A 24,458-nucleotide genomic window follows, 5' to 3' on the forward strand; every position below is an offset into this window, starting at 1 on the left:
AATAAAAAATTACACACGTGTTCACGGATTTCTATAAGGCATAATATCACTAGAAAAATAATATCTCAACTTCCAAATGTGTCGAAGGGAAACTGTCAGGTTTGAAGTTAAACTCAAAAAAATTTCATCAGTTTCCCTTATGACCTTTTCTATTTTCAATATACACTATTGCAAGTTCCTTGGTTAATTTTGGGACTATTATGGGTTTATACGATATATTTAGGACATTAAATTCATTTCTAGTTTATTTGATGGAGATAAATAAAATTTGAACCGCAGGTACATGAAAAATACCCAAATGTTGGTGAAAACGTACTACTGTTGCATCAGACCTAAATACCTTTCTTTGAACTGGCAGAGTAGCCCTGGCAAATGCGACGGCATCTCCTTTAAGACCTCTTTGGTATTTGCATGGGTACTCATTTTTTTAGAATGAAGACGCTAGAAGTGTCCGGCTTTAAATTAATAAAGCCCACAACTTAGGCAGCGTAACAAACATAGTCTTAGGACATCGAACACGAGCACGGAGGCTCAGGCCACGCCGACGCGGAGACACAAGAGTTTTAAAACGGGCCAAAAGAAGCACGCAGCGATGCAAATACAAGGCCCGAAGCCAGAGCATAGAGCACGCAGGCTCGCTCGCGTGACAAAAGGGCCACTTCACGGCGTAGAAGTGGCGGATGGCTCCCTAGCCAAAACGTAGACCTGGCGAAGACGATCTTGAGCTTGCTTCAGTTTCTCAGCATCCTTGCGCCTCGCCAACTGACTCCACTGCTGCAGTAGAAGGTTGCATTTGTAAATTATGTTAGCAGGGTGTGATGGGAAGATTCCCTCGATCGCTAGTTTGTTCCTAGTGAGCCAGATAGCCCAGACCAAGGCGCCGATGCAACTCCAAAGCACACGTTTGTTGCCTCCTTGAACCGAGTCTACTATGGCCGCGAGGTCGGAAGCCGACCGAGGGTCCCAGGAGGTGTTGGCCGCTGCACGAACGGCACTCCAAGTAAAACGTGCCAGCGGACAGCGGAAGAATACGTGGTTCGCATCCTCCGTGACGTTACATATCGCACACAGGCCGGTCGACGAGCCATTGCGTTTGGCGACGTTAGCCGAAGTGGGCAGTCTATTGCGGAACAGTTGCCAAAAAAACACCTTAATCTTAAGCGGAAGGCGCGCGTTCCACAAGCCATTCGGCACCTGGAAGGACGGGCCCTGACACAGCTTACGGTAAAGAGACTTGACCGAAAACTTGCCGGACGGGGTGAGGGCCCAGGTGACAGTGTCCGCGGTCGTAGACAGCGACACCGGCTCAATGCAATCAAGCAATTCCGTTAAGTGAGCTTGTTCTGCTCCCGTTAACTCTATACGGAAATGGATCGCCGGAGGGGAAGAGGAAAGTGTCGTGGCAACAGTTTGCTCCGGGTTGACAGCCAAAGCGTAAAGGTCCTGGAATTCTGACCAAAGGGGTTGGGATCCTACCCAGTGGTCTAGCCAGAAACGGACCGAACGGCCGTTACCAATGGAGAACTTGGCTCCCAGTGCGAAGGCCGGTCGGACCGTTTGAAGATCGTTCTAGAAAGGAGATCCCCTCACCACACCCTCAAAAAAATTCCCGTTCGGGAAGTACTTGGCACGCAACAGGTCAACCCACAGACCCGTCGCCCCCTGCGAGAGCTTCCATATCCATTTTCACATAAGTGCAATGTTTAAGATTCTGGTATTTGTGATCCCTAGACCTCCCAGGTCTTTGGGACGGCACACCGCAGCCCATTTAACCATGTGGTACTTGCGTTTTGGTCCCGATCCTTCGCATGGGTACTCCTTCAAGACATATTTTGTTCATAAACTTCTAAAATATAACAAACATGGTCAAATCAAATCGAAACCATATAAAAAGATGCGAGTCAGATATAACCGTGTCACTTAAACAATTCGGATAAAGGAAATTTTGTCCATTTACTTGCACTTTGTTCCTTTAAACCAAAAGGGATGGATACTGCCACAAAAAGGAATTTTATATTCTTCTATCATACTAAGTTGGAAGACAGGCAGTGTTAAGGCCCCATAGGAAGAGGTTATGATTTCTTCTCGCTTGTGTCAGTCTTTTCTTGCGAGAATGGAGAGAGAGAGTGTGTGTGTTCTGTGGTAATTGATTTGCTAGCATACTATTACCTCGTACTTCCAATTTCTTCTTGTGGCATAAGATGAGGAGTATGATAACAAGAACAACTCAAAAATGTCTTGAATGTTTCAAAGATAACCAAAATGTCTCAAAGATAACTCAAAATGTCTTGAATGAAACAACAGCTATCACGCAGTAGGATAACAACAACAAATCAAAATGATAACAAGAAGTTCAGGCAACCAACTAAAGCACATGCATCAAATGCATGAAATTATTGCAATGAATTGAGAAGTCTGCAGAGATCACATGACACAATATCCGGCGATCCTCGTCACACCGCACGCCAGGTCGAGACAGAGAACATCGGGATGTCGCGCCAGTGGATGAAGAAGCACACATCCTTCTCACTCGAAACCCTGTATGCCCTGCTGCAGCCGGTCACCATCTGCACCAGCATCACCGTTTGCGCCATTGCTTCTGCGCTCATCGCCGCATACGTGAATCCTGCGGCCTTCATCCGTCCCGCCCACTTCCCATCCGCTCGTGGCGCTCCCGGCGCTGCGCGCCATCATAGGGAACGATGTCCCTGATCTCTTGCAGGAGCAGGCACCGTTCCACGTCCGCCCGCTCCATCGCCGACCCGCGTGTAGGTACGCTCTCCTCCAGGGCATCAAACAGGGCCCCGTAGTAGTTGAGCGCGTTCTCAAACCGGGCCGTGAACTCGCCGTTGTGGTTGACCTCCGGCTCCGTCACCACCATGAGCTTCGGCGATAGCTTCGCTAGGTCGCGCAGGAGCGCGTCGGCCCTCATCATGGTAGCATGCGCCTGCGCTTTTCCTTTCCTGTCATGAGGGCGAGCAGCCACTTCTACAAACTCGTCGGCGAGCAGACGGTGGAGTTGTAGGGTGGAGACGATGACCAGTGTTTCGCCGCTCCTGACACCGAGGGGCTCGATACTGAGCAGCTGGTTGATTTGGAGTTTCACTGGGTGGAAATGGAAGCCGATGTGCAGGCTCTCGGCTTCCCGGGCGAGGAGTGCACCGGTGACGGACAGGAACTCGTCCTCCTAGTTGACAATGGTCAAGCGGAGGATTTGCTCGTGTGCGCCCGCCCCGGACGCTTGGCAAAGAGGCGGAGCAGCAGAAGCCACTGGTCAGGATCAGCGCCGCCGAGATCGACGACGTGGAGCACAACATTCCTCTCCGTCCGAGTTGCATCGATGATGCCATAGTTGGCCGTGGTCCTGGTGAGGCGGAGGAACAGGCACATCTCAACGAAGTGGCGGCACGCCGCCGCGGTTGCCGGTGCAGGGGTAGTCTTCTGCAGCTGGAGGGCACGGCACACGCCCTGCCATGGCTGGACCATGCGCAGCGCCAAAGCGTCAGCGAACGAAGACGCGAGGCGGTGTATGGGCCAGCCGACGTCGTCCGATGCGAGACCGCTGCATATCATCTCCAGACCCACGTTTACGAGCTCCTTGTCCCCTTTGGCGACCGCGGTGGAGCAGGAATATAGAAGCGTGATAAGGTCTATCGCGCTTTGCTCGTACTGATCCTGCGATGCAGGTGCCGTAGGGGATCCTGTAGTAGGCGGTGCGGTCGGGGATGTTGTAGCAGGCGCCGCTGCCGACCTCACCTCCGGCACCAGTAATCTCGTAGTACCATTGATGTTGGAGTGTACGAATGTCCCGTTGAGTCCGTTTCCGAGATCCACCGACCACGTTGTCCTTAGAGGTGTGGGCGCATACACTGGCCCGGTGGTTTCTTGACCTCTGTTCTCTGGATTCATGATTGATCTGCACACATGAATCATGGATTTGAATATTAGTAGTAATCAACAGGCGAAAAACAAAAACATATATATATATATATATATATATATATATATATATATATAAACAATGACATCACATATGTACGAGGGGCTTAAATATGCAAAAGTAGGTGCTCCACATTCTATGTGTTCCCAATTGCTTTGATCTCCTAATTCTAGCTAGTATATGTACTATCTTATCTAAATGGCAAGTGCTTGCAAAAATTGGCCGGTGTTCTTCCTAACTGCTCAAATTAACGTGCCTACACCCCATTCCATCTAGAAAATGATATGATCGATTGACCGATAGTGCGTGCGAACAATAATATATATAGTATTCCGTACTTCAGAAATATAAGTTGTATAACTAAATGTGCAATCAATGATTTAAAACTCTGACCTCTGATACACACATAATCGTGCACGTGCACGTGCGTCAATTTGATAGTATGCTAAGGAGCTTTACCTCCTCTTCTTCCACTTGTAACTCCCCTATAGCTGCATGGATGTTCAGTAAGGCATGGTTGTTCAAAAATATGAACTATATGTAGTGTATCGTGATTGTTGTGGGTACTTTAAATCGGTTGCATATATATCTTGACTACAATGACCCAACCCATTTGTCCGCTCGAAGATATATAGCACATTCCGATCTTAGTTTCCTAGCGCAACCATTAATGCTATTTCCAATATTGATTACTATTAATGTTCTTTCTAAATAATTGTAATTAATGACATTTGCAAGATGAACTTGCAATTAACGTTGATGCATCACCGGAGGAACATGGGTTGTTGGATATAGGTTTGATGGCTGAGATCATTTGGATTTGCCAAATTAGTTCCTTTATAGGTAGTAGTTGATTAATGTTATTTATAAATAATTAATTATAATTAATGATATTTCCAATATTAACTAGCATTAATGTAATTAATGTTGTTTATAAATAATTTCAATTAATGTTGATACATCACTGGGCAAGATGGGTCATTGCCTATAGGTTGTTGAATGGCTGAGATCATTTGGATTCACCAAATTCGTGCTTTTATAAGTAGTGTAGTAGCGAAAATGCCAAATGGAGACCGAGCTCCATGGATGCCTTTATTTGAAAACTTCAAAATTCAAACTTTTCAGTTTCAAAAAATTCTGAAAATAAATACACATATACCAAGATACATAATGTGCATGTGTGCAAATTTTTAGGTCGAAACACATTAAAACGTGAGCTACACAAAAATACAAATCTGGGGCTTTTTAGCATATGTACTGTTCATCTTTAAAGTCCATGATTTTGTTTTTTTCTGTGCAGCTCACAATTCAAGGTATTTCATCCTGAAATTTTTCACACATACATTTTACATCCTTGCAGACATGTGTATTTTTTTCAGAATTTTTTGAAACCAAAACTTATAATTTTGAATTTTTCAAAATAAAGGGCTCCATGGAGCTTGGTCTCCAAAATGCTCTACTCGTGTAGTAGTAGATAGTAGATGTAAAAATATGGGCATCGAGTATGCAACAATAATATTATTAATAGTTGTCTTGCAAAAAAAATTTGTCTTTTGACAGTGCCACTCAAAACTATAATCAAAGTTCTGTCTGATTATGAAAACTCAACATTTTCTTGTTCTTTTGGATGATTGAGTGATGGAGTTTTAGTGAATTATACAAAAAGTATTAATTTATGGCATATATATATATATATACAGAGTTTCATGAATACACCCCAAACCAAAATCATACATAAGATTCTTAGTAAAACGGTATAAAGAAGATATGTTTTGCTTTCACATTAAACAAGCTTGACAAACCATGAAAACTACTCATTGCGTGATCAATCACATTTGGGATGTGTAACGTAATTTTTGAAGCATGCTAATATCTATATCAATGTTGCATTCTTTGCGTGGCTGCAGATTAATTTCACCTTTATAACATGCATACACGACCATCTTTCTCATTGCTTTGCTAAAAGATAGGCATCAGATATATCAATCTCTTATACTTGAAATGATTCAAATGGACAAGAGCAATGTGCATTGAAGAAAAAAAACAAGGAGGTCGCCAAATAGGACATGGAAATGGCAAAACTTCATGGAGGCTCAAAGGCAAAACTCGGTTGGTTGGCGCCATCGATGGATTTTAATGAGTCATCATAGTAACTCGCTAAAATGTCTGTATGTTATGGTATAGATGTTTCACAATGCATAAATGACCATGCCATCAAACATAGGTTTGTCATTGCCACAATATGGAGCCTTTTTAAAACAACTATCGAGGTAGCTTAAGTCAGTTTGTCTACCATGTGGAAAGGGTGTGTAGACGTTCAACCATTACAACGGAGACTAGTTACATACTGTAGTATTCATATCCTAGACAACCAAGAAATAGAAAAGCCTTAGTTGTCTCAAGGAAAGCTCGGTTGCTGATCTTCTCGATCATTAACAAGACATTACGTTTTATTATAGTGGCTCCCATAAATATCCATACCATGTGCTCATTCCATGAGTTCCACATTGCATAAATGGCCATCAAACCGCGTACGTTTAGGCTCACTTTACTTATACACATCACCTCTAGCAAGACCCCTCATAGCACATGGTCGGTCTAACAATGTATCTAACAATGCATGAGAAATAACTATTAGAAAGGAGACCCAACTGTGTGTTTTTGTGAGGAGGTTGACCCCGAAGGCTAGCGCACTCAGTGCAGATTATAGCACACAAATAGTACTTAACAAGCATGTGCAAAGTGTGTGTGTGTGTGTGTGTGTGTGTGAGTGTGAAACAATGAATGGTTGAAAAGGACGGTTGTGATCGCTTGCGATGAGATCCACATCATGGACGGTTGGTCAGCATTTCTCATTTATGATTTGTCAAGCATGTTATCTCTGTTTGCGATGAGATTCTCACATCAGTGATATGCCATTAGCAATGGAGTTATTTAACGGTTACAGTTTGGGTTGGTTATGTAGTTGTATTTCTACTAGTTGATGATAGAACGGTTGGTTATATGTTGCCAAAATGATTGGGCTAGATTTAGCAGACCAGGTTTCAGTGACATGTAATAAACTAGTGGGTCGTAAGTCGTCTTTACATGATAGTTAGGGTTTCAACACAAATCAAAGTGACGTTCAATGATGATATGGAAACCCTATGATTATTCTTGAAATGTTAGATGATGATGTGTGTAGAAAAGGATATGTTGCAACATAATTGTATTCACGACACATGGTGCCCATATATGGCACGTATAAGGGTCCTATAGTCCACATCTATGATACTAATTACAAGGGATTACTTGGAGGGTAAGTTGGATGTTTACAAAAAATAGGAAAGTCCTACCTGCATGGGCCATGCACAAGCGTCGCTCAACCCCCCCCCCCCCCCCCCCCCCCCCCCCCCCGCCCACAAACATACACACACAGTCAAAGCGTCAATGGCAGCGATGCAAACTCTGGACCGGAACTCCTTGAATGTGGACGTCGGCAAGCCTTCATCATGATATCCTCAAATTGTTGAGTTGTGGGAATGTGAAGAACTCAAGAATTCACAAGAGCCACGTGCTCTCAAATAAAATGGATATCAAGCTCGATATGCTTGGTGCGCCGATGATAAACCGAAATTGCGGAGAGGTTAATGGCAGAGACATTGACACAATACATCACAGTGGACTTGTTGACGGTGCAACATAGCTCATGAAGGAGTTGGCAAAGCCACATGCACTCGGCGATGGTGTTAGCCACCATGTGACTCGGCCTCAACACTCGAACAGGAGACCATGGGCTATCGCTTGACAACCACGAGATGAGTGATAGACAAGGAAGACACAATATCCAAAGGTGGAGCTGCGAGTGTCAGGATAGCCAGCCCAATCAACATCAGAGTCTGCAACGATGTTGGTGGAGGGCGGGGCCAGCAGGGTGATGTCGAGATACATGTGGCCGTGGATATAGCATAAGATCCTCTTCACCGAGGATCAATGAGCGCCAGGAGGGGAGTGCAGGTCAAGGTACACCTACTAAATTGCGTATTACAACTCTGTATGAGTGAGCGTCAAGTACTGTAAGCCACCAATGATGGATCGGTAGAAGGAGGCATCTGGAACTAGAGAACCATCGATGGTACAGATCTTGGCCTTCGTAACACCCGTGTGTCCGTGGGTTTGCAATTAAGCATTCCCCCACAGTCAAGTAGCTCGAGGGCGTACTTCCGCTCGTGGAGGAAGAATCCGTTCGCACGCCGCACCACTTCGATCCCAAGGTGGTAGTGTAGGGGACCCAAGTCCTTAGTGGAAAACTTGGCACAGAGACGATCATTGAGCCATCAGAGGAGATAACTGGTGCAGGCCGTCAAGATGATGCAGTTGACATAGAGGAGCAGGTAAGAAGTAGTATCACCCTGGAGGTAGTGGAATAGAGCGGGGCGTCCGAACAAGTGGAGCGGAAGCCGGGCGGATGAAGAAACGCCACGATGCGAGGTGTTGAATAGTGTCGTTGGTGCGCACCTGGGAGATTTTCATCCGCCGTTCTTCGAGATGAAGGTAGGCCACCACCCTATGGCAGGTCGGGGTGATAAGGAGGGTGAGGTTGAGCATGGAGTGTAGGAACTTGTCGGATACCAGAAATCCTATGTAGTGCCTCTCGTCTGCGAGGGTTTTGAGGCACATTCACTAATCATCGATGGAAGATTCGTTTTGGTGAGGACCAAAAAAACTCTTGCTAAAGGAAGATGATCTGTTGCACCCGGTTGTTGGTGAAGAGGCCGGTGATCTTCGTCCACACCATGAAGGCTTCATCACCTTCACGCACGATGGTGTGGAATGTGTCCTTGGAGACGGCGAGGAAGAACCACCGAGTGAGGGTGGCGTCGATGGCCATCCACTCAGCATCGCCATGCATGTGCAGGAGGTCGACAGTGCCGTCAACGTGGTCATGGAGGTTTTACTCGCGGACAGGAAGTTTAAGTAGGTCTTCTAGATGTAGAAGTTGGCGCCGCTATGAGAGATCTTCACGGGGATGTGGTCATAGATTGGCACGTGACGGATGCATGTTGCCGATGGAGCCTCGGGTTGGCAAAGTGATTGCTGCCGCCGGAGAGGGAGAAGACGGGAAAGTCCATGTAGTCCATGGGGTTGGAGCGGAAGCAAGGGAGAGGGGGTCAGGTGCGGCGGCCGGCGGCTGCAGCAGCTAGGGTAGATGGGAAATAGTGGCGACGAGGAGCAGAAGAAACGGGTAGGTTAGGGGTGCGGTGGTCTGTGGGAGAAGCGGCAGTGGGAGGTAGGATAGGTAGCGGAGGCGACTAGGGCTAGCGAGGACGACAACCAATGGGAGAAGGGGTGCCAGCTGCGACGGCTAGCTAGTGCTGAGGCGGCTAAGGTTAGGATCAGTCTTTAGGCTGATACCATGTAGAATAGGATTTGTTGCAATGAAATTGTATTCATGGCATATGTTTCCAATATATAGCACATACAGGAGTCCTATCATCTACAACTATGATCCTAATTACAAGGTATTTACTTAGAGGACAAGTGGGACGTTTACAACAAATAGGAAGTGTCCTACATGCATGGGCCATGCACAAGTGCCGCTCAACATTGTAAATGTCATGTTGAACATCACATGCCGGCTATGTGCGTAATTAAGGACAAAAGAGTGCCGGCATGTAACCATTAGTATTTTTGTTTTGGGTGAGGAGCCAAACAAAAAACTTACACTTATTCAAATGTTATTGAAGAAATCATGGGTTCACTAAATTATGTGAGTTGTGAAAATTGGACCGTGTAGTTGGCCCTCAAAGATGCAGATTGTGTAGACAAAAGGAAGAAATATCATTTGCTTATAGGCTTTGGTACAATAACTAAAATACCACCGCTAGAAGAACAAACAGGCTCAAAAAGCTCCTACTTGATCTTCATGGCCATATGGGTGTTGACAATTCATGGACAAGAATGTTGCTATACATTGGACAAGGCAAAGGTGATGACGTGTCCAAGAGGGTTGAGTATGGACCATGGCGGTGGATGAGCATACACGATGGTGAACACTATAACATTAACCTCTATACATTTCCCCTTTAGTGATATCAGTGATGATGGAGGTAGCAAAGAGTTCCATTCCCATATTATTTTGAGATATTCTGGTCTGGATTAAAGGTATGGTGGTACTGATCCTGTCATTTAACGAAAAAAGTGTTAGGAAAAAAGGACTTGATGTGTCTATGTCCAAGGTGGTAAATGTATTTAGTCTAGCAAACGTTTGTTAAGTTTGATAGAAACAAACCCCATTAGTGTAATGTGTTCCCCACAATTAGAATTAGCTCCCGATATGACACATCTTATTGTTCCCCAATTAGGCAATAAGTGGACTGGTGAGTATGTTCGACGATGTAACAAATGAGGATGAAACTTTCCGCAACAGAAAGAAACTTATTTCCCCTTTTGAGCAAAAAAATACCCATTTTCTCGATGATTGGCTAGGTATGAACTTTGGTCATCCATCCAATAGGCAACCAGTAGTCGAAACATATGCACAACATATCAACGTAGAACAATCTACCATAGTATCTCCATGCTTAGCCAATTTAAATTCTATGTTATTATTAAATTATATTGTTAATTTGAAGTCCTACCTTTCTCCTTTGGAAGGCGTCTCTTGAGGTTGCACTGCGAGGTGTATAGCAAGGCTTAGGATGCCCTCTGTCAACTATAGAATGCTCTTTGGTCGGAAGATCGTACTCTCATAAAGACAGTCAAGTATCCAACAAGGGTCCTTTTAGGTGAACCAAGTGAATAATAGTGCTTCGATGGTGCACAATTTTTTTCTGATAAGGGTTGCTCTTGACTACTTATGCGGTAGAAGAATGAAGGCATGGTAGACTGCCCATGAGATGTATGGACTATTTTATATCCACTTCAATATTGTCACATATTCCACTTCTACTTCAAGAAGCCAATTTTGCAATAAGATCTAAAGGGGCAAGACATGTTTGATTGTTGGGATCAAGAACTTGCCCAAGGATCACTAATGTGTGTGTTACTCTACAAGGTAGTATTGATCGATTACTCTTTTATTAACTACTTAATAAACCACAATATGGATAGATTGGACTCAACACATCTGTAGCATCTAGCCAACAATCATCCATAGTCCTTTTCCTAATAAGAACTTAACAAATGTGCAAAATAGCTTAAAATTGCTTAGAAGCCAAAACAGAAACCTTGATTGCCTTTTATTGCTTGAGCATTGTTGCCAAAGTCACTTGGTCCTCTTGGAATCATTGTGACAGGCTGGGTTGTGGAAGCCAAGCTTTCTCAATGATTGTATCCAAGGTAACTCAACATCATCCTCCCCTGCCATCATACCCTCTTTTGTAGTAAATTCCCTACGAGAGGTGTCGATTATACTTATTTACCAAAGAGAGAGGTTCAACGAGATCATATATAGGCTATGGCTGAGAACATGAGTATTTTCTCAAAATCAACTTCTTGGCATTGGAGAGCAACTATGCTTTCTAACTAGTCGATCAATGTGTGATCTTATTGAACATCGTACGGATATTCAGATGGAGAAAGGGGCAATGAAATGGGGATGTAAACCTTTTCAAAGAAATATTTATGTCATACTTAGGTATTAATAAGTGGCGAATAACTACAAAGGAGGTAAAACTTATGAGCATATCGGATCATAACCTAGGAACTCATAGTATCTCCCTGGATCGTAAGTAGTCACACTAGGTAGGCACTTGGAGGAAATAATGATGAAGGTGTAGGGAATCCATTATCCTAACTTATCTTGGAGAATTTCCATAGTTAGTGACCATAATGGTACCATATAATATTGGAGATTGAATACTTACCAGTGGAGAAGGTGTCACTACATAAGAACCTAGATCCCCATGCCGAAAGGAGAGACCATTTGCATTATTCAACCATGCAAGTTCTAGTTTATAGTTCAAATCTAGCACGTGCACTTCTTTTAAACACATCTGGATATCTGTATACACTAGCAAGACATATCACCACCCTTCTCTTACCAGGCTCACATCTCTACTCGCGCATACTCCATATATATGTAAAAGGTGTCTCGCTATAAGATGGCAAGCAAATTAATTATGGTGTCATACTAGCCATGATGAAGCCAATAACAAAGTAAAATATAATGGATCAATTATGGATCGTATGAGGGGCACCTTTGGGTAAGAGGGCACTTGGCGTTGAATATTTCCCGATCAATTCTCACACATCACTTAGTTGAAAATGAATCATTGTTTCTTGCAACACCCATGCATCTGCTCAGATGAGCAACCACTAATAGACATCAGGCAGACTATGGCATAGCCTAGTGGTGGAAAGGGGTTGATGACTTCCCACCCACCCAGGTTCAAGGCATGGTACTTGCAATTTGGGTTTGTTGCACCAATTATATTGTAGGGGTCTCCCTTACAATCTTTCTCTCAAAAAATCACGACTAGGTTGTATAATCTTCAAGAGAGTCCATTAGATGTTTACTCTAAAATCTAACATTTCTTTAGGATGATAATATAACAACTGGGAATAGTCAACTACAATCTCATTCCAAATGTACAAGGCACCGACTTAAGTCTAGATACATAATAGTATATGTAAATACAGTGCTAAGGATACATGCGGTTAATCACATGGCCAAATCTTAGTTTCATGCTCCAAATGTAATACAAAAATGCAAATATATATATAGCAATAGAAAAGAAATCAAGAATTATAGGCATGTTCATAAATTATATAAGTCATATTATCACTAGCAAAATAATATCTCAGCTTCCAAAGTGTCGAAGGAAAACTGTTGCGTTTGAAGAGAACTCAATTTTTTCATCATTGTATCTTATAACCTTTTCTATTTTCAATATACACCACTGTAATTTCCTTGATTAATTTCGGGACTATTATGGGTTTATATGATATAGGACATTAAATTTTTTTCAAGATTATTTGATGGAGATAAATAAAATTTGAACTGCATGCACATGAAAACAGCCCAAATGTTGGTGAAACATACTTTGTTTCACCAAACCTAAATACCTTTGTTCGAACGTGGCAGAGTGGCCTTGAAAAATGTGTGGGCATCTTCTTAAAGACCTCTGTGGTATTTGCATGCGTATCTCCTTCATAACATATTTAGTTCAACAACTTCTAAAAATATAATAAACATGGTCAAATCAAACTGAAACCATATGAAAAGGTGTAAGTCAGATGTTACTGTGTCACTTAAGATCATTGTCTCATTCTTCTTGATAGGAATTTTTTAAAAGATGTGTCAGAGGAATGTAGATTTCATTTGTTTGTCCTATATAATTGGGATAAAGGAAATTTTCTCCATTTACATGCACTTTTTCCTTTAAACCAAAAGGATGGATAATGCCGCAAAAAGGAATTTTATATTCTTCTATTGCGCGGGAATATATTTGATTCTTATATGATTTCTTTTCCTAAATTATTATCTAGTCATTGGTCAGCCTGGTGTATAGAGAAATTTCACATCAGAAATAACCATGTAGGCATTTTTTTTGCATATTTAACATGATGCATGTGGTTTTAAAACTAAAAATAAATATTTATTTAATTGCAAAAATGGAAACATATTATATGGAACATGATTTTGTGGCCAAAACATGCTTTTTCAGTATAACTTTTTTCCAGCATATTTGCATGCGAGTAACAAATCACATTATAGTTTATTAATAAATTTAAAATAGAGGTAATTTATATGACATTAAAAAGCTACCAACAAAATTGCATGAAAGTTTCCTCCAAAGAGGATGTTTCAATGTTTCTTTCTTGTGAAAAGTAGTTAGATAATCATGGCCTCAAGCTTTTCTAAGTTCATGGTTACGTTATATCCAAGATTCATCATAACATTCCCAAGTACACAGTACATAAAACCAATGCTTGATCTTGTGTACCATGTATAAACAATGATTTTCATATATCACACTGAGTTGAAATCATCTTTTACACTATAGTATGTGGCCCCTCACTACATAGACAACCATAGTTAATTAAATTAATAAAAACATGGATATTTAATTAAAAAATGGTATACCCTCACAACATTTTCATTGATTATTTGTGAATAGGGTGATTAGGCCAACAATGTACTTACTTAAGAGTTAGATTTCAGAATTTCCAAATACCAAAAGGGGCAAATGGTCCAGGCTGGTAATTTTTGAAAGATTTAGTCCGCACATATTTTTCTAACTATTATTTTTCCTCAAGTCCAGGCAGTCACACAAAGTGGGCTTATTGCTTAACACAAGCCCTAGACCAATCATGAACTTATATGTGCATACAAAGAATTCCAAATACCAATACCTACTCCAAGCTAATGTTTGCTGGATTTTTTCCTGAAAAATTAGATATATGTAAAATAGATGGATATAATTGTGGGAAACTTTATATTTCTAGAGCATTGTATGCCTACATGCTTGATCACGTGGGACAACAACACAAAATTCACACACTAGTTGGGATGTGCTCAACATCTTCTAGATGTGTGCAGACTATTACAATTACCATATATGATAGGAAATAACCTCTAACTACACATATGGTTTCAGATAATTTCCTAGGTGAATAATGTATCTAAGAGGTCATTCTATCTTGGCAGCACTTACCTAGATCTTCTTCACCATGATTGAGATCCCTTCTCTCATCATGCGTTTTCCATACAATGAATGATTAGGTGGACAAATACATCTCAATAATATACTCAACAGAACATAGAGATGAACCTATCATTATACCATCTACAGTTAGTCATGAACTCAGCCTATTAATTGTTCACCAATGTCACCATTTGCATTCACGAACGACTTTCGAACAGACAACATCAGTACATTGTTAGAGAAAGCGATAGAAAGATGAATCATTGATGCTTGCTTCCTTTACTGCCTAATTTTGTAGTGAGATTCTATGAAACTATAGTGTATTAATATACTTAAGAGGAAATACAAACGACCCTCTAAAGTTTCTTTGTGCATAGGGATGATACCAAAGTTAAAATAATTGCCAAATGGGCAATATATTGGATAGAAAACATAACACCAATAGTATACAAAAAATTCAATAATTTCATTTATATGAGGCACAACGAAACACTTCCTAGAAATAAACTATATAGAGTTTATTTGTATGGTCTAATAGTATAATTTTAAAAGGTTAAATCACATTATATTCATTTAAAGGCCACCACTACAACATATAGAGTTTATTTGCCACATCAAGAAGCCATAACTTAAAATAATTAATACTAGTAAAAAATTAGAACACTTCGAATAAAGTTGTCATATGAATATATATCAAAAACGATATAGAACTAATATACATATAAATAATATTTCCTTACTGCTTCCTCAAGTTGAAGAGAAAAATCAACATCTTCAACAATGTTCTTCCGTAAATTATGATGGACTTGAAGCATTATTCCACTGTGTACATGAAGGATAAACAATTGTGATGAACATGTAAATACATTGTGAACAATAAATGGGGGGTTGTTAAGAAAATGAAAAAATGCCTAAAATTTAAATTGGTCCCAGTTCTTAATATCTATCTTTTCCCCTAATTAAGAAGGTTCTCATTCTTTTAGACAAAATCAACATGAACTAAAAAGGGTGACAACCACATTGTAAAAGGAAATAGCTTGTTCGTGTAGCTGCGATATAAATGTTGTTAGGTGTATATTGACAATGAAGCGTGGTAATTAGAGAGAAAGAGAGAGGAGTGAGTGAAATGAATCCAAGGCTCAGCTAAAAACATAGTAGAAATAATAATTATAAGAAGAAAGCTCTAAAAAGCATTAATAATTAGCCAATGATTAGGGACAAAAAATAACTAATAAAATTTCTAAAGGGACTATCAGTTCTTCATTTATGTAGTCTACATGAATGAAATATTGCCTAAAGATAGCTACAAAATGATACACACGGAGCTCTTGTCTCAAACTGAACAACTCAAACCCGTAACACAAATCGGAGAACTTCAATTAACCTTCTCAAAATCCTTGAGACAAAACCTAGTGTGGATGTTAAATCTTGGTATGCATGTACACATGATTAATTTTCTAATTAATTGTAGTCCCGGATCCTTGGTGCTTAGCCAGTAGTAATAAACACAAACATGACACAGTGTCTGACATAAAATTGATGTAAACAAAGCACATCAGCAATGTCGTGAATTTTAGTTTACATGCTAGAGAATTAGCATAGTGGTGGACACACACACACACACACACACACACACACACACACACACACACACACACACACATATATATATATATATATATATATATATATATATATATATATATATATATATATATATATATATATATAAAACCCGAACTTGTGGCACACTGGCATGTACTGCGTGACTTCAAGATGCATCATTGCACTTGCCCCATATCTTCCCTTTCCACCTACATGCGTATTGTAGGCACCCCATAGATCCTCATTTCGGGACCATCATATGTTGTCACATGTGCATGGGTGATACATCTCAAATGTATCTATAATTTTTCATTGTTTCATGCCACTATATTATTACTTTTGTATAATTTTATGCCAATTTATATTATTTTTTGGACTAATCTATTAATTTAGTGCGCAGTGCCAGTTGTTGTTTGCTGCATGTTCTTTACTTTATGGAAAATTAATACCCATGGAGGTCGAAAAACACTAAGGATTTAATACGACTTTTTTGGGGGCACAAAGGTCCCAGAAATCACTGGAGGGAATTGGGAGGTGCTACAAGGGCCCCACATGGCCACATGCCGTGGCCAGGGCCTTGTCGCGCCTTCGGGGCGTGTGGGCCCCTGTCCACTACCTTATGTCCATTCTTCTGCCTATAAATTCCATATTTCACGAAACCCTTCGCAAGATTTTCTCTCAACTTTTCCGCTGCCGCAAGCTTCCTGATAACCCACAAGTATAGGGGATCGCAAAATTTTTCGAGGGTAGAGTATTCAACCCAAATTTATTGATTCGACACAAGGGGAGCCAAACAATATTCGCAAGTATTAGCAGTTGAGTTGTCAATTCAACCACACCTGGAAGACTTAATATCTGCAGCAAGGTTATCAGTAGCAAAGTAGTATGATAGTAATGGTAACAGTAGCAATAGTAATTGTTGGGGAACGTAGCATGCAATTTCAAAAAAATTCCCTATGCTCACGCAAGATCTATCTAGGAGATGCATAGCAACGATAGGGAGAGAGTGTGTCCACGTACCCTTGTAGACCGAAAGCGGAAGCATTTGACAACGCGGTTGATGTAGTCGAACTTCTTCTCATTCCGACCGATCAAATCACATAACTCATAATACAAATCCTCATCGAACGTTAAACGTGCGGACCCTACGGGTTCGAGAACTATGTAGACATGACCGAGACACATCTCCGGTCAATAACAAATAGCGGAACCTGGATGCTCATATGTTGATTCCACAAGAATGGGACGACACAACTATTATGTTGATTCCTAAGACCGACACTCTAGAGCTGGTAACGCAATTTAGACATGTTAGCTTATGTAATGTCTTATATAAAATTACCTCCAAGATGCTCACAGCCAGACTAAAGAGTATCGTGCTAAGATTATTTCACCAAGTCAAAGTGCATTTGTTCTCTGGAGGCTTATCACGGATAATATTATTATTGCTTATGAGTGCATACATAAAATCAAAAATAAAAGAGTCGGGGATACATGCTTGTGCGCGGTGAAACTGGATAAGCATAAGGCCTATAACCGAGTTGAGTGGATGTTTCTATGGAATATGATGCTAAAACTGGGATTTCATGAACATTTTGTGGAGATGATGATGGCATGTGTTGGTTCTGTATGGTACAAGTTTAGGTATAATTCACTAGAAACTGAATCATTTGTACTTTCTCGAGGGATAAGACAAGGAGACCCCCTCTCCCCTTATTTATTCATGTTATATGCAGAAGATTTGTCTAGTATGTTGCGGTATCAACATGAAGCTAATGGCATTGAGTGAATCAACGTGTACAGGAATGCACCTTCAGTATGACAACTTTTATTCGCTGATAATTCTTTGATTCTTATGAACACGAACGCCCTAAATGCAGCTTCCTTATGGCAAGTCCTAGACACCTATCGCCAGAATTCAGGATAGTTGGTGAGTTTAGCTAAATCAACAATCTTTTTAAACCCAATACTAATGCTTTATGAAGATCAGAAGTATGTCAATGCTTGTCCTCAAGCAATTCAGTTGATAAACTGAAAGTGATAAAGAAAAACTTTTACAAACTCTGTTTGCTCTTGTTGTTGTAAATATGTAAAGCCAGCATTCAAGTTTTCAGCAAAGATTATGACTAACCACATTCACAATAACTCTTAGGTCTCATGTTTACTCATGTCAATGGCATAATCAACTAGCGAGCAATAATAATAAATCTCGGATGACAACACTTTCTCAAAACAATCATAATATGATATAACAGGATGGTATCTCGCTAGCCCTTTCTGAGACCGCAAAACATAAATGCAGAGCACCTTTAAAGATCAAGGACTGACTAGACATTGTAATTCATGGCAAAAGAGATCCAATCATAGTCATACCCAATATAAAAATTAATTGTAATGGATGCAAATGACAGCGGTGCTCTCCAGCTGGTGCTTTTTAATAAGAGGGTGATGACTCAACATAAAAGTAAATAGATAGGCCCTTCATAGAGGGAAGCAGGGATTTGTAGAGGTGCCAGAGCTCGGTTTTGAATAGAGATAAATAATATTTTGAGCGATATACTTTCATTGTCGACATAACAACCAAGAGATGGCGATATCTGTTGGGGAACGTAGCAATAATTCAAAATTTTCCTACGTGTCACCAAGATCAATCTAGGAGATGCTAGCAACGAGAGAGAGGGAGTGCATCTTCATACCCTTGAAGATCGCTAAGCGGAAGCGTTACAAGAACGTGGTTGATGGAGTCGTACTCGCGGCGATTCAAATCGCGGAAGATCCGATCTAGCGCCGAACGGACGGCGTTTCCGCGTTCAACACACGTACAGCCCGGGGACGTCTCCTCCTTCTTGATCCAGCAAGGGGAGAGGAGAAGTTGAGGGAGAACTCCAGCAGCACGACGGCGTGGTGGAGATGGAGCTCGTGGTTCTCCGGCAGAGCTTCACTAAGCACTACGGAGGAGGAGGAGAGGGCTGCGCCAGGCCAGGGGTGCGGCTGCCCTCTCTCTCCCTCACTATATATAGGGGGAGGGGGTGGAGGAGGTGCCCTAGGGTTCCCTAGGGGAGTGGCGGCGGCCATAGGGGAAACCCTAGATGGGTTTGGGCGCCCCCACCCCTGGGAAACTTGCCCCCCAAGCCAGGAGGGGTGGCTGCCCTAGGGGAGGCGCCCCCACCTCTCCAAGTTACGTGAGAGGGGTTGGGAGGGGCGCACAGCCCCTTAGTGGGCTGGTGTGCCCCTCCCCTTGGCCCATAAGGGCCCCCAACGCTTGCCGGGGCCTCCGAAACACCTTTCGGTCACGCTGGTCGTCACCCGGTACCCCCGGAACAATTCCGGACTCCAATACCCTTCGTCCAATATATCGATCTTCACCTCCAGACCATTCCGGAGTCCTCGTCACATCCGGGATCTCATCTGGGACTCCGAACAACCTTCGGTAACCACATACTATTTCCCATAACAACTCTAGTGTCACCGAACCTTAAGTGTGTAGACCCTACGGGTTCAGGAACCATGCAGACATGACCGAGACACCTCTCCGGCCAATAACCAATAGCGGGATCTGGATACCCATATTGGCTCCCACATGTTCCACGATGATCTCATCGGATGAACCACGATGTCGGGGATTCAATCAATCCCGTATTCAATTCCCTTTGTCTATCGGTATGTTACTTGCCCGAGATTCGATCGTCGGTATCCCCATACCTCGTTCAATCTTGTTACCGGCAAGTCTCTTTACTCGTTCCGTAACGCATGATCCCGTGGCTAACTCATTAGTCACGTTGAGCTCATTATGATGATGCATTACCGAGTGGGCCCAGAGATACCTCTCCGTCATACGGAGTGACAAATCCCAGTCTCGATTCGTGCCAACCCAACAGACACTTTCGGAGATACCTGTAGTGCACCTTTATAGCCACCCAGTTACTTTGTGACGTTTGGTACACCCAAAGCATTCCTACGGTATCCGGGAGTTGCACAATCTCATGGTCTAAGGAAACGATACTTGACATTAGAAAAGCTCTTAGCAAACGAACTACACGATCTTGTGCTATGCTTAGGATTGGGTCTTGTCCATCACATCATTCTCCTAATGATGTGATCCCGTTATCAATTACATCCAATGTCCATGGTCAGGAAAACCATAACCATCTATTGATCAACGAGCTAGTCAACTAGAGGCTTACTAGGGACATGTTGTGGTCTATGTATTCACACATGTATTACGGTTTCCAGTTAATACAATTATAGCATGAACAATAGACAATTATCATGAACAAGGAAATACAATAATAATTATTTTATTATTGCCTCTAGGGCATATTTCCAACAGTCTCCCACTTGCACTAGAGTTAATAATCTAGTTCACATCACTATGTGATTGTAATGAATCCAACACCCATGGGGCTTGTTCATATCTCGCTTGTGAGAGAGGTTATTAGTCAACGTGTCTGAACCTTTCAGATCCGTGTGTGCTTTACAAATCTCTATGTCATCTTGTAGATGCAGCTACCACGCGCTACTTGGAGCTATTCCAAATAACTACTCTACTATATGAATCCGGTTTACTACTCAAAGTCATCCGGATTAGTGTCAAAGTTTGCATCGACGTAACCCTTTACGACGAACTCTTTTACCACCTCCATAATCGAGAAAATTCCTTAGTCCACTAATTACTAAGGATAAGTTCGACCGCTGTCATGTGATCCATTCCTGGATCATTATTGTACCCCTTGACTAACTCATGGAAAGGCACACTTCAGGTGCGGTACACAACATAGCATACTGTAGAGCCTACGTCTAAAGCATAGGGGACGACCTTCGTCCTTTCTCTCTCTTCTGCCGTGGTCAGGTCTTGAGTCTTACTCAATACTCACACCTTGTAACACAGCCAAGAACTCCTTTTTTGCTGATCTATTTTGAACTCCTTCAAAATCTTGTCACGGTATGTATTCATTTGAATGTACTATTAAGCATTTTTGATCTATCCTTATAGATCTTGATGCTCAATGTTCAAGTAGCTTAATCCAGGTTTTCCATTGAAAAACAGTTTTCAAATAACCCTGTATGCTTTCCAGAAATTTTACATCATTTCTGATCAACAATATGTTAACAACATATACTCATCAAAAATTCTATAGTGCTCCCACTCACTTCTTTGGAAATACAAGTTTCTCATAAACTTTGTAAAAACCCAAAATCTTTGATCATCTCACCAAAGCGTACATTCCAACTCCGAGATGCTTACTCCAGTCCTTAGAAGGATTGCTGGAGCTTTGCATACTTGTTAGCATCTTTCAGGATTGACAAAACCTTCTGGTTGTATCACATACAACCTTTCCTTAAGAAAATCGTCGAGGAAACAATGTTTTTGACATCCTATCAGCAAGATTTCATAAATAATGCAGTAACTGCTAATATAATTCCAACAGACTCTTAGCATCACTACGAGTGAGAAAATCTCATCGTAGTCAACTCCATGAACTTGTCGGAAAACATCTTAACGACAAGTTGAGCTTTCTTAATGGTGACACTTACCATCATTGTTCGTCTTCCTTTTAAAATCCATCTGCACCCAACAGCCTTACGACCATCAAGTAGTTCTTCCAAAGTCTATACTTTGTTTTTATACATGGATCCTCTCTCGGATTTTATGGCCTCGAGCCATTCGTCGGAATCTGGGCCCACCATCGCTTCTCCATAGCTCGTAGGTTCATTGTTGTCTAGCAACATGACTTCCAAGACAGGATTACGTACCACTCTGAAGTAGTACGCATCCTTGTCGTCCTACGAGGTTTGGTAGTGACTTGATCCGAAGTTTCATGATCACTATCATAAGCTTCCACTTCAATTGGTGTAGGTGCCCTAGGAACAACTTCTTGTGCCCTGCTACACACTAGTTGAAGTGATGGTTCAACAACCTCATCAAGCCTCCACCATCCTCCCACTCAATTCTTTCGAGAGAAACTTTTCCTCAAGAAAGGACCCGTTTCTAGAAAGAATCACTTTTGCTTCCAGATCTGAAATAGGAGGTATACCCAACTGCTTTGGGTATTCTATGAAGATGCATTTATCCGCTTTGGGTTCGAGCTTATCAGCCTGAAACTTTTTCACATAAGCGTCGCAGCCCCAAACTTTTAAGAAACGACAGCTTAGGTTTCTCTAAACCATATTTCATACGGTGTCATCTCAACGGAATTACGTGGTGCCCTATTAAAGTGAATGCGGGTGTCTCTAATGCCTAACCCATAAACGATAGGTAATTCGATAAGAGACATCATGGTATGCACCATATCCAATAGGGTGCATTTATGATGTTCGGACACACCATCACACTATGGTGTTCCAGGCGGTATTAGTTGTGAAACAATTTCCACAATGTCTTAATTGTGTACCAAACTCGTAAATCAGATATCATAGACATCTTATCCTCTTGCACGACGATCTTCTACTTCACTCTAAAATTACTCCAGACTTGTATTTCATCAACTAAATATACTTAGAATCTACTCAAATCATCTGTGAAGTAAGAGCATAATGATATACACTGCGTGCCTCGGAACTCATTGGATTGCACACATCAAATGTATTACTTCCAACAAGTTGCTCTTTTGTTCCATCTCACTGAAAACGAGGCCTTTCAGTCATCTTGCCCATGTGGTATGATTTGCATGTCTCAAGTGATTCAAAATCAAGTGAGTCCAAACAATCCATCTGCATGGAGTTTCTTCATGCATATATACCAATAGACATGGTTCGCATGTCTCAATCTTTTCGAAAACAAGTGAGTCCAAAGATCCATCAACATGGAGTTTCTTCATGCGTTTTATACCAATATGACTCAAATGGCAGTGCCACAAGTATGTGGTACTATTATTACTATTTTATATCTTTTGGCATGAACATGTGTATCACTACGATCGAGATTCAATAAACCATTCATTTTAGGTGCAAAACCATTGAAGGTATTATTCAAATAAACAGAGTAACCATTATTCTCCTTAAATGAATAACCGTATTGCGATAAACATAATCCAATCATGTCTATGCTCAATGCAAACACCAAATAACAATTATTTAGGTTTTAACACCAATCTCGATGGTAGAGGGAGCATGCGATGCTTGATCACATCAAACTTGGAAACACTTCCAACACATATCGTCATCTCATCTTTAGCTAGTCTCCGTTTATTCCGCAGCTTTTATTTCGAGTTACTAACACTTAGCAACCGAACCGGTATCTAATACCCTGGTGCTACTAGGAGTACTAGTAAAGTACACATTCATATAATGTATATCCAATATACTTCTGTCGACCTTGCCTGCCTTCTCATCTACCAAGTATCTAGGGCAGTTCTTCTTCAGTGACCGTTCCCCTCATTACAGAAGCACTTAGTCTCGGGTTTGGGTTCAACCTTGGGTTTCTTCACTAGAGCAGCAACTGATTTGCCGTTTCATGAAGTATCCCTTCTTGCCCTTGCCCTTCTTGAAACTAGTGGTTTTACTAACCATCAACAATTGATGCTCCTACTTGATTTCTACTTTCGTGGGTCAAACATCACGAATAGCTCAAGGATCATCATATCTATCCCTGATATGTTATAGTTCATCACGAAGCTCTAGTAGCTTGGTGGCAGTGACTTTGGAGAACCATCACTATCTCATCTGGAAGACAACTCCCACTCGATTCAAGCGATTGTAGTCTCAGACAATCCAAGCACATGCTCAACGATTGAGCTTTTCTCCCTTAGTTTGCAGGCTTAAGAAACTTGTTGGAGGTCTCAAACCTCTTGACGTGGGCACGAGCCTAAAATCCCAATTTCAGCTCTTGGAACATCTCATATGTTCTGCGACATTTCAAAATGTCTTCGGTGCCTCAATTCTAAACCGTTTAACATTATGCACTGAACTATCACGTAGTCATCAAAACGTGTATGTCAGATGTTTGCAACATCCACAAACGACGCTCGAGGTTCAACACACCGAGCGGTGCATTACGGACATAAGCCTTCTATGCAGCAATGAGGACAATTCTCAGTTTATGGATGAAAGGATCGATACGGTCGACTAGAGGGGGGGGGTGAATAGGAGACTACAAATTTTACTCTTTCTTGTCAATTTTAAGGCTTAGCAGATAAAAAGGGTTCACTAGATATGCAACTAGGTGAACACAACCTATATGACAAGCAAGCTCTAAGCTAAGTATGCTAGGCAACAAACTAATTAGCAAGCCAACAAGCATACAAGGCTAAGTAAAGTGCGGGAAAGGATTAACCACAAGTGAG

The 24,458-nt window shown here is 41.6% G+C and overlaps 2 protein-coding genes across 2 annotated transcripts in view; one reads left to right on the forward strand and one right to left on the reverse strand.

Moving 5' to 3' along the window:
• Positions 1-2,635: 2,635 nt before the first annotated feature.
• LOC141041333 (scarecrow-like protein 3) lies at positions 2,636-3,909 on the reverse strand. Its single transcript, XM_073507471.1, has 2 exons — positions 3,229-3,909; positions 2,636-3,187 (listed from the first exon to the last, which is right to left on the reverse strand). The coding sequence occupies exons 1-2, from the start codon at positions 3,907-3,909 to the stop codon at positions 2,636-2,638; spliced, it is 1,233 nt and encodes a 410-aa protein (XP_073363572.1).
• Positions 3,910-7,369: 3,460 nt separating this feature from the next.
• LOC109784926 (mediator of RNA polymerase II transcription subunit 20a-like) overlaps positions 7,370-24,458 on the forward strand; it is a 64,133-nt gene continuing 47,044 nt past the window's right edge. Inside the window, exons 1-3 of the mRNA XM_045233664.2 lie at positions 7,370-7,418; positions 8,240-8,313; positions 8,658-8,870. Coding sequence (XP_045089599.2) covers positions 7,370-7,418; positions 8,240-8,313; positions 8,658-8,870 — 336 coding nt within the window. The remainder of the gene's footprint in view (positions 7,419-8,239; positions 8,314-8,657; positions 8,871-24,458) is intronic.

This window comes from Aegilops tauschii, chromosome 2 (genome assembly GCF_002575655.3).
Source record: "Aegilops tauschii subsp. strangulata cultivar AL8/78 chromosome 2, Aet v6.0, whole genome shotgun sequence".
NCBI classification, from domain to species: domain Eukaryota; kingdom Viridiplantae; phylum Streptophyta; class Magnoliopsida; order Poales; family Poaceae; genus Aegilops; species Aegilops tauschii.